This window comes from Erythrolamprus reginae, chromosome 1 (genome assembly GCF_031021105.1).
Source record: "Erythrolamprus reginae isolate rEryReg1 chromosome 1, rEryReg1.hap1, whole genome shotgun sequence".
In the NCBI taxonomy this organism is placed as follows: domain Eukaryota; kingdom Metazoa; phylum Chordata; class Lepidosauria; order Squamata; family Dipsadidae; genus Erythrolamprus; species Erythrolamprus reginae.
This window is the reverse complement of record NC_091950.1, coordinates 262,095,610-262,113,303: the sequence shown is the minus strand read 5'-3', so window position 1 is coordinate 262,113,303 and position 17,694 is coordinate 262,095,610. Positions and strand designations below refer to the sequence as shown.

Sequence of the window (17,694 nt, the reverse complement as noted above, 5' to 3'; positions counted from 1 at the left end):
GCAATTAATCGGAAAGATGGCTTTCTGTGTTTGTCAGTTTAAAAAAATACACACACAAAAAGAAACACTAAACAAGCATAGCTCTGAGCAATATAGTAGGTTCTTTTCTTACTACGTGCTACCCAGTTGTTAGAAGAAGAGAATGCAAATGCTGTTAAGAGTCGTACAATGGATATGCTGTAAGATGTTACGATGCCATAGCTGTTTTATGGAACACAGTTGAAATTTAAGAAAGTAAGCGGCAGCTTGTGTTTATGTTTGCTTATATTTAACCATCCCATGTTTCTGATAAACTAACATGAAGAACGTTCTTCTGAAAAGCTCATAAGGGTAGCCTGGCTGGACCAGATCAAGGCCATATTTGCACTTAACATTTCAGCTACACCTGACTCTAAACTGATTTGGGAGAATCCTGTTTGCAAGTAATTCAGTCCAAGCGACTGAGCCATGGTGGCGCAGTGGTTAAAGTGCAGTATTGCGGGCTAATTCTGCCAACTGCCAATGGTTTGATCCTGACTGATTTAAGGTTAACTCAGCCTTCCATCCTTCCGAGGTTGGTAAAATGAGGACCCAGATTGTTGGAGTCAATATGCTGACTCTCTAAACTGCTTAGAGAGGGCTGTGAAGCACAGTGAAGCGGTAAATAAATCTACGTGCTAGTACAAGTTAGCATTGGATGGTTCCTATTGACTTTTAAAACTCTGTTTTCATAAGAATATATCTGGATACTCTTTTGTGGTATTTCCTTGATTCTTCTTCGACCTATTTTGTGCTCCTTAAATATACTTTGGGAAAAGTTACATTACATTAGGAAAAGTTAACTCAGGTAATAGTGGTTGGAACTCCTGAAGTAGCATTGATTTTGTTTGACCTGCAATTCCCTCCCCCCATCCTTGTCATCAAAAAGGAATGAGTAGATATGGCAAATAGTCTGAATATTGGGATTCCTAGTGCTGAGAGCGAGGGATTGGTCCTGGATCATCAAACTAGCTTTGTAACTCTTAGGCATCTAAGGGATAATACTATGTACTTACTTTATTAATATTCAATGAGTCTTCATTTAATAGTGATTTAAAGCAAATGTATTCTGCTATTTTGCATTATGAATGTTTGGGCTATTTCATTAAAGTAAATAGAAGAGGCTTTTAAAAAAAATCTGAATAATATTTTGAAAATCTGTTCATGTCTCTCTCCAACCTCTAAAATGAAAAGTTCTGAATATAAGCATGTGACTCAAAAGTACATAATTTCTATTGACCTGTGTTTTTATTTGAAAAATAGTAAAAAAATATTCTTTGAAGTCAACCTCAATTTCTAGTGAATTTATTTTGATGTAGCTTTCTTGGCAGTAATAGAGAAATGGTTCCTCTTTCTGTTTCTCTGAAAATTCTTCAACTATTTAGTCTAGACAATTAGATTTCCTGGTGTTATTACATCCAAATACTAAGGAGTCCCTATCTGGCTCAATGTCTTGATATCAGTCAGAATCAGCCAACTCATGGTTTTACAATTTCAGCAACTTTTAAGATGCATTAATGAGTCCAACTCACCAGTTTGTAATTCATCATTGAAATAATAATATCCAAAGAAAGAAATCCGAGCGGACATCTGGAACATAACAAAAGTTGACTTCTGTACTGAAGTATCACATGACTAATCCTTAAATAGCCTAAAGGCATGGCCAATTTTCTAAGGACCTATTCACAGAGACCCCCTCTTGCTTAGCCACTCGTGCCTTTTGGCAACTGTCCGTAGCCTAACATCAAGAAGCTCCTCCCCTTCTCTTGAGTCACTCATGTGCACTTTGGGAGGTACAGAAGGCCCTGATTGGCTCCGACCTCCTCGCTATCAGACTTGGATGCCAGGTACATGGGCCTTGGGTACTTTTAATGTATTAGATTTTTTTTGTACGCTTTGTTTCTGAGTTTTTGGACAAGGGCGGCAGACAAATCTAATAAATAATAATAATAAAAGTACTGCGCCACAATCGTCTCTCAATGCTCGGGATCTGTGACCAGCTGTACAAGGCACAGATGGGCCACAATAACCTTTCATGGAATTTCTGCTGACACAAGGACTAAAAAGATGCTTTCTTATGGATTTGTTTATAGATAAGAGACTACATGAAATGAAGAGGTAAATGTGGGTAACCTTAGATGGGATGAAGAGTCACTAAATTTGCTTATACTTATGAGGAAGGTTGAAAGTCTTGTGAACACATACACATACACACAGACACCTTTATTGTATTGCAATTCCCTATTTTCTTTTTTTCTTGCATTCTTTCTCTTCTCTTTTTCTTGGTTTGTATTAGATTTTACTACTATTATCATAATTCTGTTGTACACACACATCTTTCTGCATGCCTCCTTCAGGTACTTCACCCTTTCTCCTTCATGTACTGCAGCCCAACATTATTCTTTATGCTCAAATTAACTCTGCATTTCTTTCCATTTTCTTCCTTTCAAAAACTGCCCTGTTTTTAAAGTCAACTGCAAACCAGTTGGCATTTTTATTCTGCAGAGTGTTTTCATTTCTTCTTGTCTAGAAGCACCCAACTTTGATTTGTGAACAAGTTTATTTCATGTTACAGGTAATTTATAAAGCTATCAGGCAACATTGACCTCAACTGGCTTCTCTTTCTTATTTTTTTCCAACATGTTGGTTGATTAAAAGTCTGTGATAAACAAAATTCAAATACTGAAATGAGCCGATCATGTTTTTTTCATAATATATTTTTTTTGCTAGGAAAGCTACAAAGATTTATTTTGTTCATTTTTTCAAATTAACCTACTGTATTTCACTTCTCTGACAACTTTGTGGAATGGAATATATCTTCTGGATAACATACTTCTTAAATTTAAGAAACCAGTTCTCAGTTTAAAAGAAATACATAAAAAAGACTCATTTTAATGCAACGTTTAGGAAATATCTATGTTTTGGGGTAAATGCATATAACATAAAAGTATGTTTAAAAATAATGCAAAACAGAATGATTAAATCTGCCCATCCCTAATTGTACTATGTGATATAAAAAAATGGATTAGAGAAAAGAATCTGGCTTTTCCCATATCAAGAATCCTGTTTATGGAAGATCCTTCTGTTGCCAGGTATGGAGAGATAACCAATAGCAATAGCAGTTAAGTTTATATAACGCCCCATAGCATTTTACAGGATTCTCAGGGTAATATGCAATGTAGAAGCATTATTTGCCTATCGCAGAGGTGGGCTCTAACTTACCTCACTGTTGGTTCACTTCCTCCCACGCCGCTTGGGCGTGCTTCATGCTGAAAAATAAAAATCCCCAAAGCTGAAAAGATGGCGACTGCATGCACAGTGCTGGAAACTTGACTTCTGCACATTGGTGATACTGAATCTGACTGAACCGGTTCTGTGCCATCATTGTGACATCACCAGAGGGTTGCTACGGGTTCGGGCAAACCAGTACAAACCGTGAAGAATCCATCTCTGCCTCATCATCATCGCCTGAGCAAAGCTACTCTAAAGCTATGTACAGAGTTCTAGAAACCACGCTCTGAATGTTTTACCTAAAGTAATTTCAGACAGAAATTCCTGAACAGAGGCTGCTGGGGACCACAGCAAAGTTTTCAGGGACTGCACACTATGCTGGTTCACTCCCTCCCACACTGTGTGGGGCATGCACGGGCTTGCGCATATGCAGTGCCAAAAAAAAATCTGGAAAAAAATAGCTGAAAATAAGATGGCAAATGCATGCAGTGCCGGAAACTTGGTTTCTGCACATAGTCAGAAGAAAACATAATAATAAAAAGATGGCGGCGCCCACGGACCAACACTAACTGAACTGGGTAGGTGACATCACTGTGGCATCACCAGCGGGTCACTACAGGTTCGGGCAAACTGGTCTGAACTGGGAGGATCCAGCTCCTGGTCTATTGCCCCCAGCAATCTGAGTCGTCATTTTACCAAACTTAGAAGATTGGAAGGCTGAGTAAATCTCGAGTGCCATCAGGAATGAACTCCAGGCAGTGGGCACAGTTAGCGTGCAAAACTGAACTTTAACTATTGTACCTATCCTGAGGATGTGGGTTATAATGAGCTGTTATGGCCAGGAGCAAGATTTCAGATGAACATCAAGAAGAATTTCCCAATAGTCCGAGCTATCAACAGTGGAACAGCTGACTTGGCAAGCGATTAAACTAAAAGGCTGGATGCTTCAGCAGTCAAGTGCTATGGTGGAGAAGACGTTGGAATAATCCATCTAGAAGTTCCACTTCAATCCTTAATTCCTATGATAACTTTATTCATTTTTTAAAAAAATCATTCCTTTATTATTGTTATAACTAACTCAAGGCAGCAAACATACATAATCTTCCTATTTACCCCACAATAACTATAACTCTGTGAGTTGGCTGAGAACGAGTGACTGCCTCAACTCATAGTCTCCCAGTTTCTAGCTTGGTACTTAACCACCAGATCGAACTAGGTTTTTTTTAAAAAAAATTGCTCAGTTTTTAAACACTGGAAGTATAAAATGGCACGGAAGTCTATGCCAATAGAGTATTGATTACATTATAGGACAGAATAGTATAGCTCCTGTTCAGTTTCAAAAATCAACCTCTTTATATCTGCATGAGGACTAGATTTCCTGGGGATGACTGTGACTGAATAATCAGCAAATGAGGTAGAGCAATTGGATTAAGTATATTTGCACGTTTTTGAAGTAGCTCATCTAGTTTAACCTGCGACTCAGCGCAGACCAAAATTTATTTATTAAATTTATTTATGGGTGGTGTATAAAAGTATTAAATGTATATACCACCCATCTCATCTAGAGGCTTGCATCAGAGTAAAAATAACAGAATAAAGCTTTAAAATGTTACGATCATAATAAATATTAAAATGAGTGAAGATGGCAAGGAAGGGGCAAAGTAGAAGCAGTCCATTATCCATCTCAATAATGACATCCCCCCCCCACCAAAAAAGGGGTCCCAGGCCAATTGGCAGAACCAGATTTTGAAGCTTCTTATGGAAGCTCAAGAGGGTGGGAACTAGTAGTGGGTTGCTACCGGTACAGTAGGGGACAGCGCAGCGGTAGCGACCACCTGATTGAGCAATTTGTGCATGGCAGCCACTCCTATGGGCGCCATCATCTTTTTTCTTCATTTTTTTCATATTTTAGCTTTGTGCAGAAGCAAAATCTTGCACAAGAGAGATTTTGGCATTTTTTTTGCTTCTCCGCATGCGTGGAAGCAAAAAAATTGCCAAAATCTCACATGCACGCGCTTCCCTTCACAAGGTTTTATCATGTTTTTGCTTCCTGCGCATGCGCGGAGGCAAAAACACAATGGGACGCACACAAAGCACACGCACGCAAGCAAGAGAACCAAAGCTGCATGCACAGCACAATGGTAGTGGCAGTAATGGCAATCGTCGCCTGGCGGGAACGGACTTCATTCATTCATTCATTCATTCATTCATTCATTCATTCATTCAATTTTTATGCCGCCCTTCTCCTTAGACTCAGGGCGGCTTACAACATGTTAGCAATAGCACTTTTTTAACAGAGCTAGGCTATTGCCCCTACAATCCGGGTCCTCATTTTACCCACCTCGGAAGGATGGAAGGCTGAGTCAACCTTGAGCCGGTGATGAGATTTGAACCGCTGACCTTCAGATCTACAAGTCAGCTTCAGTGGCCTGCAGTACAGCACTCTACCTGCTGCGCCACCCCGGCTCAGTTTATCTTGAGGGGCACCACGTTCCAGAGGATGGGTGCATGAATAAGGTGAGCTTTTCTTTTCTTTTTCATCCCATTATGATTCTTTTACCACATGAAAATGAACAGAGGTATTGGAGCGAATGACATTTCAATTGTCCATGGTTTGTGGGAGTAACATTGATTGCATTTGCATATTCAGCTGAAGGTACATTATGCAAGGAGACCAGTTAACAAGCCTAAATTCTGTTCATAAATATGGTCTGGATAATGTTGATGGAGGTCTTAAGCTGGCTACACTACAGAAGTGGCCTTTCTCACTTTTGCTTGCTGACTGAACCACATGTAGCAGTGGCTTATTTTAGGCAGGGAGAATTCTCTCATTATTCCTCATCTAAAACACTGGTGTCAAATTTACCATATCATATCACTGGGACCGCCTTCTGCCGCACGAATCCCAGTGACCGATTAGGTCCCACAGAGTTGGCCTTCTCCGGGTCCCGTCGTCTAAACAATGTCATCTGGAGAGTGCCAGGGGAACAGCCTTCTCTGTGGCGGCCCCGACTCTCTGGAACCAGCTCCCACCCTCCTTGCCTTCCGTAAACTCCTTAAAACTCACCTCTGCCATCAGGCATGGGGGAATTGAGGCATTCCCCCCTCCCCTGGGCCTATACAATATATGTATGGTTTGTCTGTGTGTATGTCTGGTTTAATAATGAGGTCTTTTAATGTTTTTTAAATTTATTAGATTTGTTGTGAATTGTTCTATTGTCTGTTGTGAGCCGCCCCGACTCTACAGAGAGGGGCGGCATACAAATCTAATAAATAAATAAATAAATAAATAAATAAATAATAACAACATTTTTTGCCTTTGCAGGGATAGGGTGGCTGATTCACTTTCTGCTGATTCACTGTGACTGATGTAGTAAGCTCTGTGAGTTTAATGATAGTTTAATGTATTTGTAAGGTGTAATGTATGTCTGATACGTAAAACAAAGACAGGCTTGTAATATTATTATTGTATTGAGAGATATTGACTGATTTGAATGTGAACGACTGGACTGTTTAACTCGATTGTGCTATTTCTAAAGTAAACACTATTTTATACACTTTAATGTATCTGTCTTGTATGACTGAATAATTACTCATATCTCCTGGGTATCTGCTGGAATCCCACATTTTCCTCTATGCATGTCCTTGATAAACTCAAGGGTTCTGCACACTCCTGAACAAAGGGTGCATTTTGACAGGAGAAGCTGTACTTGTGCAGGTAATAGAAAAGCTTTTTTTTCTGCCAGATTTCTCTCTTGAAAACCATAATAAACACTTTGAGTCAATAATTTTGAGTTTTTCAGTGAAGGCTCTAAGAGGAACTAAAGGAGATGCCCATTTAGACTCAAATATTTACATGATATTAAAAAAAAGTCTGCCAAAAACTGATTATGCTGTAACTCAAAATGAAGCCTATACATTTTATCATCCTGTTCTGTCGGGCTCTCTGGTAGACTCCTCCCAAAAATTCACAGGTACAAATTTCAGACACACACACATTTGAAAATTCAAAACAATGTTTTTTATTATGAAAATGCACTTAACCTAAGCCCTTTTTTGGTACAGCAAAGAGCACTCGTCTCCAAACAAACTGGTAATTTGTACAAGTCCCTTATCAGTTCTGTGATACTTAGCCTGCAGCTGTGGGGCAATTCACAGTCCTTCTTCTTTCACAAAGTGAAACACACTTTGCCCTGGTTTAGTTTCAAAGTGGGGAAAAATCAGCACACAAAAGGTCAAAGTCAGTAAAGCAGTCACGAAACACAACGATCAGATAATCCTCCACAATGGCCAAACCCACAGGCTGCTATTTATAGCAGCCTCACTAATTACCACAGCCCCACCCAACCACAGGTGGCCTCATTTTCTTTGATAATAATCTCTCAGTTGTTGTTGCCTATGCATTGCTCTCCGCATGCGTGGCTGTATCATTAACTCTTGTTCTGAATCCAAGGAGGAGCTAGATAATTGATCTCCTTCTGAGCTGTCTGCCACACTCTCCTCCTCCCTGTCACTCACATCTTCTTGGTCAGAGGAGCCTTCATCAGAAGATTCCACCGGGGGCAAAACAGGCCTGCAGCATGTGGATGTCTCCCCCACATCCACAGTCCTTGGGGCAGGAGCTGGGCCAGAGCTAACCACAACACATCCCATGTCAAACAACTCTAGTAAAAAATACAATACAAAAAAAAAGATTCACCTTTTATTCTGCTCCTACAGTGAGCATTAAAAAGACCCCCAAAACAATCAGCAATATGATAGGGAAAGCCAATCTTCTCCAGTTTTCCTATCTTTGCACACCAGACAGTGTGTTCCTCGCTGCTGCTTGTAAATTGGTTTCCGAAGTTTCTCAGCTTGCCTGTAGATCGATCAATCAGGAGAGTTTCTGAGCTTTGTTCAAAGGGAATTAAGCTGAGAAAAAGAACATCAGACTTCTCTAGTTCATGTCACAGCTCTCGCAGTTCATGTTGTTAGCCAACATCTTAAATCAATGCTGGAAACTTGCTGGCTTGTAAGGTGGTCACTCAAAATTTCTTGGAAGAAAACAAGGTGAGATGGACTTCACTCAGGCCATTGTCTGAGATCTCTGGGTGCACTAAAAATAAAAGGCCTTTGCAAATTCAGCCGGAACAAAAACCCACCACACATTAATAGTATCTCTTTGAATCTGTATTCTGTTCATGGACATATTTCTCCCCAAATATTCTCAGATTTAATTCAGCATTTTAGATCTTAGCTCTGGACAGATGGAGATTCTCATTCATCTCATTTCCTGTCCTCCTTTCCAGGAAGGATATCTGTAATCCAGTAACGAAACAAAGACGAGATTGCTGTGACTTGATCTGCGAAAGAGAAAACAAATTATTCACAAAACTTCACACAGTTTTTAGCAAACCTATATCTTATGACAGAACTAAAAGTCTTTGCAATTCATTGAATGAAGCATTTCAAGAAACATGATAAATCTTATATATAAATATAAATATAAATGTCTGTTTCTTCCTTCATTTTTTTTGCACTGAATTACACAGGTTTTTTTTTAAAAAAAAAACCCACAAGCTTGATTGCACAAAGAAGTGGTGTCCTGCTTGCTCCTACTCCTCATAAGGTGCTAGGTTTTGAAAAACAAATCTCTTGCCAACTTCCTGCGTTGAAGTCAGTTGCGACCGCCTCGTTCCTTCCTAGATACTACCCAAATTTTGGAAAGGATGGGAAGAAAGTCACAAAAAGAAACACTGGGAAGAACTCAGAAGTGGCACCCATTTTAAACCCAGCCCAAGTCAATTTGGTGGCCACCAAACATCTGCAGCAATTGCTACCAATTGAATGGCCAAAGGCAGAAGACGGCAGGAATCCTAAATCCAAACAGTTACAGTGGCAGGCAGGAATTCAGCCAGCAAAACGCAGGGTTGCAAATGGCTCGGCACAAACACAGCGAAGGGAACGTCTGTCCTAGGGCTTTGCAGGCTTCCTTTTTAAGTTCTCAATAAATGTGGCAAAGGTGAATAGAAAAGAAATAAACTTGATAACTGCTTTACCAAGAAACTTCAATCGTTTTTTCCCCTCTCTGCTTCTTCACTTCTCCCCAAATGCCTTCTCATTCTTTATACCTTGCAGGCAGCCCTTGCTCTTATTTCAAATACTTCCTGGAAGACCTGATCCTTTCCAGTTTTAGCTGCACTCCCACTGTCAGCAGGAAGATCCTTAAAACATTAGCAATAGCATTTAGACTTATATACTGCTTCAAAGTGCTTTTACAGCCCTTTCTAAGTGGTTAACAGAATCAGCATATTGCCCCCAACAATCTGGTTCCTCATTTTACCTACCCCGGAAGGATGGAAAGCTGAGTTAACATTGAACTGGTGAGATTTGAACTGCTGAACTGCAGCTAGCAGTCAACTGAGGTAGCCTACAGTACTGCACTCTAACCACTGTGCCACCCCAGCTCATTATTTTGAAGGAACTGAGATCTTTGAAAAAAATGCCACTGATTACAATCTCATCCCGCCTTTAAACTTTTCTTAAATTGGTCTTCTAGTTAGGACTCCTAGTTCCTTAACACTTATCTAGATTCAGTTCTTTATTTTGGGCTTCTTACTCAGCAATCTCTCTTAATATCTGTTTTTCCTGTTCTCTCTCATTTGCTACATTTATTTGAAATGAATCTTTAGCACAAAATCCCCTCTGTTTTTGCTTTGCATTAGTTCCCCCCTCCCTCCCCATTCCTGCCTTTCCCATCTATTCCTTTATTCTTTAAAATAGGAATCAGTATACTGTGGTACCTCTACCTAAGAACGCCTCTACTTAAGAACTTTTCTAGATAAGAACCGGGTGTTCAAGATTTTTTTGCCTCTTCTTAAGAACCATTTTCTACTTAAGAACCGGAGCCTGGAAAAAATTCCCAGGAAATTTGAGAGCGGCACGAAGGCCCGGCCAGTTTCCTGCAATTCCCCCTTTAATCCCCCCCATCTCGGGCTTTTCTGGGCTGCCAGAGGAGCCTTTCAGTGGCGCTTAAGAAGGCTTTGCAGAGCGAACAAAGCATTTTCCTTTCTCTGGGCGTTTGGAAAGGGAATAAACTTCTGCCTGCGCCCAGAGAAAAGAAATGCTCCCTTCGCTCTGGGCAGTGACTGTCCTCCTCCTCTTCTTCCTCCTCCTCCTCTCACCCAAATTTCGAGCTTTTATTTCTTTCCTAATGGGTTTGCACACATTATTTGCTTTTACATTGATTCCTATGGGAAAAATTGTTTCTACTTACAATATGTTCTACTTAAGAACTGTTCTGTCTGGGTTCCCCCAGACGTCAACACCAACTAAAAAGAGTATCCAGACACGCTGGTAAAAAGCAAAGTCATTTTATATCTTTGAAAACAAACACAGATAACAAAAACTGTTCTTACAAACTGGAATGCTATGCAGCTTCACAGAAGAGTCACGATGGCCAGACAATACAACAGGCTTCTTGCTGGCACACACACCACTGTAGATAAGAACACCCATGCCTCCCCCAAGTTTTCAGCCTTCGAGGCCACAAGCCAGAATCAGAGACGCCAAGGATCGAAGCAAGGTCACAGGACTGCCAAAAGATAACTCTCCACAATACAGGAAGGGCGGGCCTGCCTTTTCAACCTTTCTGAGGAGAACCACACCCAAACCCAGCTGTTGCCTATTAGGGATGGAAGTACCTGGCTAAATGTCCCCTTCGTTGTGCTGCCCTTCTCTGCCTCATATCTATGATGGCTTGTGCGTTCTCATCTAATGACTCCAGGCTACTCGCTGGGGAGAGCTCTCAGGCTGTTCTCCCTCCTCCTCGTCCTGACATTCCTCTTCCCCGTCTGCCTGGTCCTCCTCCTCCTCCTGTTCCTTGTCCTCCCCCTCTGAGCATGGAGCCGGCAGAGTTCCAGCCGTTCCCTGAGGAGCCTCAGGCTGAATCACAACAAAATGAATTAAGTTCTTAAGTAGAGGTATAAGGAGAGTATAGGCGAAGTCTTGTTTGGTTTTAAACTTTACAGTGGTTAGTAATTTACCCATTTTTATCAATAAAATATGATTAGGCATGACTGTGATCTGCCCACAGTTTGTTTACTTACAGTCATGTTGTTTCCAGGTATGCAAATATATGCAAAACTTAACTTTTTTATTTTTTGCTAACACACAGCACAAGAATAAATTAAGGACATTAATATTTTAAAAACAAAAACACAATTCCTGTCTCAAATGTAACTTTTTACTCGTAAATGTTGCTAGCAAATTTTAGTAGATTGGTCCACTTGTTTCCTTAACTACACTGTTGTCATTTCCCAAATCTACGGTGCTTGTGGCCCATCTGATACTACATATTATTCACATGGAATTTAATTGGAATATTACCACTGCAGGCACAAAGGAAGGGTTATAATAAAGTATAATATTGATAGCTAACACCCATCTCTGGCAACCATGCAATTGGTACAATCTAAATTCTTAAAACAAGTGGGTATAGCTGGTAAATCTTGGATTTGTTTAGACTAGTTTGTTTGGTTGAATATAGGAACAGTATGACAAAAGTGTGAAAAAATATACACTATCACAATATCCTGAAAGAGGATAAAACCAAAAGTACAGTGGTACCTCTACTTACGAACTTAATTAGTTCCATGACCAGGTTCTTAAATAGAAAAGTTTGTAAGAAGAAGCAATTTTTACCATAGGAATCAATGTAAAAGCAAATAATGTGTGCAATTGGGAAAACCACAGGGAGGGTGGAGGCCCTGTTTCCTCCCAGGAGATCCTTAGAGAGGCCCCCTGGAGGCTTCTCCCCACCTTTTCCAGCCCTGTTTCCTCCCAGGAGATTCCTAGAGAGGCCCCCCGGAGGCTTCTCCCTGCCTTTTCTGGCCCTGTTTCCTCCCAGGAGATTCCTAGAGAGGCCCCACGGAGGCTTCTCCCCGCCTTTTCTGGTTACAGTTTAGGAGGCTTGGGTTTGTAAGTGGAAAATGATTCTTGAGGAGAGGCAAAAAAATCTTGAATACCTGGTTCTTATCTAGAAAAGTTTGTAAGTAGAGGCGTTTGTACCACTGTACTTCTATATGTATTAGGTGCAAGAAGTCAGGGATCAGGATATTCAAAAATACAGACTACAGGTTTATTTCATGGTATCTATTCAGAAGAATCTGAACTACTAACAGTCAAGGCAATATAATGGTCAAGATTTCTTATGGAGGTGTAGAGACTCAAAATTGATCATGCACTTGACCCCACCCTTAAATTCAGCCTGGTCATCTCCTATATACAGGCATAAAGAAAAATGATGCGGACATATCTACAAAGTCAAGACGAATCAAATTTGATCTGAGGTCACCTTTACTTTTGAAGACTAGACTATAACATTAGTAAAGGCAGCCCTTGTTATCCGTAGTCTCGTGATACCTAATTTTGCATATCCAGATTTGGTAGCTGCATCACCATTTTGTTTATTCATAGTTTGGGGTGTGGGTTTTTTTTTCTTATTCTTTGTGCCAAACTTCATATGCAAATTTATTTATTTATTCCTCAAGATTAAAACTAGGTTACTGACACCTATATATGTTCCTCCTTTTCTCTTGGTCAAGATAGATTATGCTAGCCTAGTTTTGAGCTAAGTAGTCTATGGGCGCTACAAGCATCTTAAAGAGTGAATAAGAGTCTCCTTCAGGACCATGAAAAAATCATGTGGAGCTGAGAAGCCCTATAAGCCAATCAAGATGAAGAAGGCCAGTAGCTACAACAAAATCATGCAGAGCCCCAGTGAGATCCATTGTAAGCATAAAGGATATTATTATTATTATTATTATTATTATTATTATTATTATTATTATTATTATTATTTATTAGATTTGTATGCCGCCCCTCTCCGTACACTTGGGGTGGGTTTTATTATTATTATGATACCCTGCAGACAACAGCTACAAGTAGACCTACACTCCCAAATAAATAAAAGACAAAATCTTATTACAGTCCTCAACTTAGTGAAGCTACTGGAGTGGGCGACTATACAATTACAGGTCGTGTTCAACATGAATACAATTGAATCCAAAATTTCTGTTGCTAAGCAAGACAGCTGCTATGTGATTTTTGCCCCATCTTACGTTGTCAACTTGCAAAGCTTTCAAGTTGCCATAAGTGGGAGGGGGGGAACTGACAAAGTTGCTGTTTGTACTAACTGAAACTACATTTCACAAATGTTTCTTTTGCTGATTGTGCCCTAGGTTACTGGAGTCAACAGGAGGTGTGTGGGTTTCACAGTCCGCCAACATGGTTCATTGGATAATGTGATTTATGACATGTCCAGTGGGAGAAGGGGGGAGAAACAGAGTCATGGGGGCACGGAATAAATATGAGCTCAGTTCTGACTGCATTGGAATATTGGTGAAATGTTGCTCCTAATAAATGGCTATATTTCTTTTGAGGTTTGGTTCCTGGCTCATGAATTAATTAGTACATCTTTCAGAAACTTCACAACTTTCTTGCCACAGTTGTTAAGTAAATTACTGCGGTTGTTGAGTCAATAATGATGAGCCGGGGTGGCGCATCAGGTAGAGTGCTGTACTGCAGGCCACTGAAGCTGACTTGTAGATCTGAAGGTCAGCGGTTCAAATCTCATCACCGGCTCAAGGTTGACTCAGCCTTCCATCCTTCCGAGGTGGGTAAAATGAGGACCCGGATTGTGGGGGCAATAGCCTAGCTCTGTTAAAAAAGTGCTATTGCTAACATGGTGTAAGCCGCCCTGAGTCTAAGGAGAAGGGCGGCATAAAAATTGAATGAATGAATGAATGAATAAATAAATAAATAAATAAATAAAATGTTAAGTGAATCTGGCTTCCCCATTGATTTTGCTTGACAGAAGGTTGCAAAAAGTGATCACATGATCCAGGGACACTGCAACTATCATAAATAGGAGTTGGTTGCCAAGGATCCGAATTTGGATCACATGACCCTGGAGATGTTGCAACAGTCATAAGAGTGAAAAAAGGTCATAAGTCATTTTTTTCAGTGCTGTTGTAACTTTGAATGGTCACTAAATGAAAATGCTGTAAATCAAGGACTACCTGTAGTCCCAGTTTTGCTATTTATAACAGTGGCCCACAATTTTTCCAGCTTGGTGGGCAACATGGTATAAAGGAGGGGTGAGTGGCAGATGCATGCACCCATGCTCAGCTCCATTTGTTTGAATGGCATGTGTGCCTGCGCCACCCACATGCCCCAATGTACCTTTGCGCATGAGAGGATGCTTCTGCTCACCCACAAAGCTCCACCTGTGCGAGTGGCAGGCACTTGCACATGAAGTTCCACTGACACAAGTGGAGGGTGCTTGAGTGGAGGATGCTTGCATGTGAAGCTCCACTCGTGCAAGCTTAGGGCACTCATGTGTAAAAAGCTCCATTCAAATGAATGGAGCTTCACAGACTTGTGCAAGTGCTCTCTGCTGACATGAGTGGAGCTTCATGCATGCACGCTTGCCCATCTCTCCTGCAGTCTTGTTTTACATAGGCTGTGGTCTGGTTATAGGCCCTGGCCTAAGGGTCAGGCACCTCTGATCTATAATTTTATTTATTTTATTTATTTACTTATTCAATTTTTATGCCGCCCTTCTCCTTAGACTCAGGGCGGCTTACAACATGTTAGCAATAGCACTTTTTAAACAGAGCTAGGCTATTGCCCCCACAATCCGGGTCCTCATTTTACCCACCTTGGAAGGATGGAAGGCTGAGTCAACCTTGAGCCGGTGATGAGATTTGAACCTCTGACCTTCAGATCTACAAGTCAGCTTCAGTGGCCTGCAGTTTTATGCTGGACTGGAGGAGAATATAACTGCAGCCATCCATCTATATTCTGCAGTCTTTATTAAGTGCTAAACATCATCTGCATGATTCAATTTTTAAGATGTTACCCATTTGATTTCTCTTTCTTTGGATAGAATTTCTACTACATGGAAGGCAACGAAAAGTTCAAATTGTTCACGGGAGATAGGATATAAACATCTATTAGTAGGGAATTCACAGAATTATTAGAAGACAGTTCCATAGTTTCTTTTTGTTAAGTGCTTAGAAGACGATTTTAGCTCTTTAGTGGGTGATAATTTCCAAGGCAACACGAGAGAGGACTATTTTTGACTTGATGCATGCTGACAAAAAAGAAAGAAAGCGTTAACAGTCTGGCTGAAAAGAAGAAGGGATCTTAAGGCCAAAGAAGTGGTTCAGTTCTCTTGAGTGAATGAGGGGAACTTCTTAATATACCCCTTGAGATCATGATATTCCAAACTTAAAAAGATTTTTGGCTAAGACTCTTCCAGGATTTGGCTAAGCATATCTCAAATTTACATACGTAAAATGCTGCTTTTGGCAGAAGCCTATTTCCTGGTTTCCAGATGCGCTAAATCCATGAAGGGCCCGCCAGAAGGTGCTCCTTTGCATTTAGCTCATTACACTCATATTCCAAGCAATCTGCCCTATTTGGTCCAGAGTATGATTGGAAACAGCTGGCTGAACGTAAGAATTTATATAACCACAACAAAACCTTCAGTGCTGATAGGAAAGGAACTCTTTTACCCCTCCAAAGGTCGCCCCCAGCTATCGGATCGGGCCCGGATGGACTGATCCTAGAAAAGGGGGTTCCCCTGTCCTCGAGGGCCGTCGCCGAGGTCCCATAGTGGACAGGATCACTCCGCAGCTTTGGAGTGCGGAAACCGAGCCTCCCAGGAGGTATCGGCCATAGCAGCCTGACCACACCAGTGGGAAGCGAAGAAGAACAAAGGAGAAAAAAAAACTTAATTTCATCATCACAAGAAAAGGAGACATTAGAAAAGAAGAATTGAAGGTATAAATTCATCTATATAATAATTTTTTTGTGGTAGGAACTCGCATTTATACCTGGGAAGCAATATATTTTCCATATGTTTATTTATTACAAAAGGGTCTGATAGGTTCAATGCCTGCCGTAATAACCAGAGTGTGGGTGCTTCCCATTCACACAACACCTAAAATCTTCAGACGAATTCAGATTAAGTGATGGTCATGACCAGGAGTCTCCAACCCTGGCAACTTTAAGACTTGCGGACTTCAAACCCCAGAGTTCCTTAGCCAACTTTGCTGGTCATGACTCTTTCCATTTTGATGGTTCAAAAAAAATGCCATAAATTTTCTATGATTTCAGCAGTAGGGAAATATTACATCTCTTGGGGTGCACAACATGACAGCTGCCTTTCAACCTGTTGTTGGGCTGTCAACTGTTTCCTGCTACTGGTACTAAAATAATTTTAATAAACAAACCATAAACAAACATTTAAAGATCTCTCTCACTCACCTTCCGAGGTTGCTGAGAGCTAGAAACAAATACTTGTTCCAACTTTACCAACAACCCTACCACACTTCAAGGTCAACATATTGAAAATTTCATAAGGATCTAACATTAGGCACACGTAGACTACAATTGGATTAACAGTATGGAGGTTACCAAAATCCTCAGAATAGATCCAAATAATGTGAGCAAATAGAACTCCAGCAGAAACCTTGCATAGAAAACAAACAAACATTATACACAACCCCTTTGTTTTTTAATCTCCAAGGAACCTGGCGGTCCATTAGGTGTAGGTCATCAATCATGAGCATGGGTGCCATGTACAAGCAGAGGGAATGGAATTAAAGTTTGTGGACTGTGTAGGCAATAGAAAATGAATCATGTGACTAAGGAGCATGCCTGCACTTTCAAATGTGTCATGCAGCCGTCTGGTCTTTGTCTCAGGAGACCAAAAGTAATAAAGAAACAGGAAAAGATGCATGACACATTGATGTGCACTTGTTTTACAGGGAAAACAGCACCCATGCTACCCTAATCTAATTTATATCAGCGTTTTAGGAATGCCGATTTACACCTGGGTTTGTTTTACAGCGTTCAAGATAGCTTGATGTATTTTTTTTAACAGCTTGTTTCATAAAGTTAAAAAAGAAATGGTGTTCCTGTGGTTTTGAGTTCAATAAAACAACGACACAAAATAAAGGCAGGACAATTCCATTTATCATCCAAATAGGACATGTGGTTAAGATCACTGTAGAAAATACATTCCAAGCAGTCATTCCATATGGAACAGCTGGAGATTCAGAAGCAGTAAACTTGGAGAACAAGTTATGTTGTGCAAAAGACTGCAACTCTAGCAACTCTTTGTTGTCAAATAAGATTAGGACTGATTAGAAGGCTTAAAAGTAAAAATCCTATATAAGTAGTCCTCAAGTTATGGATGTAATGGAGACTGCCAATTATATTAATAACCCAAGAATATGTTACTGGATGTGTCACGTAAAATGAATGTGAAAACTCCCTGCTTCTGCCCACGCATTCTCTAATCAAATGCACAGGTCATTAAGTGCAAATGAGGTATTTATTTTATTTTATTTATTTATTTTGTACAATACACAATGAGGGTTTTAGTGGGTATAT

General features: G+C 40.4%; 1 protein-coding gene across 2 annotated transcripts in view; it reads right to left on the bottom strand.

Moving 5' to 3' along the window:
• Positions 1-7,938: 7,938 nt before the first annotated feature.
• Positions 7,939-17,694, bottom strand: part of ERICH1 (glutamate rich 1) — a 116,050-nt gene continuing 106,294 nt past the window's right edge. For both annotated transcript variants that reach the window (XM_070732903.1, XM_070732904.1), the window contains one exon: positions 7,939-8,591. In XM_070732903.1, the coding sequence (XP_070589004.1) occupies positions 8,515-8,591 (77 nt within the window). In that variant the 3' untranslated portion in view covers positions 7,939-8,514. The remainder of the gene's footprint in view (positions 8,592-17,694) is intronic.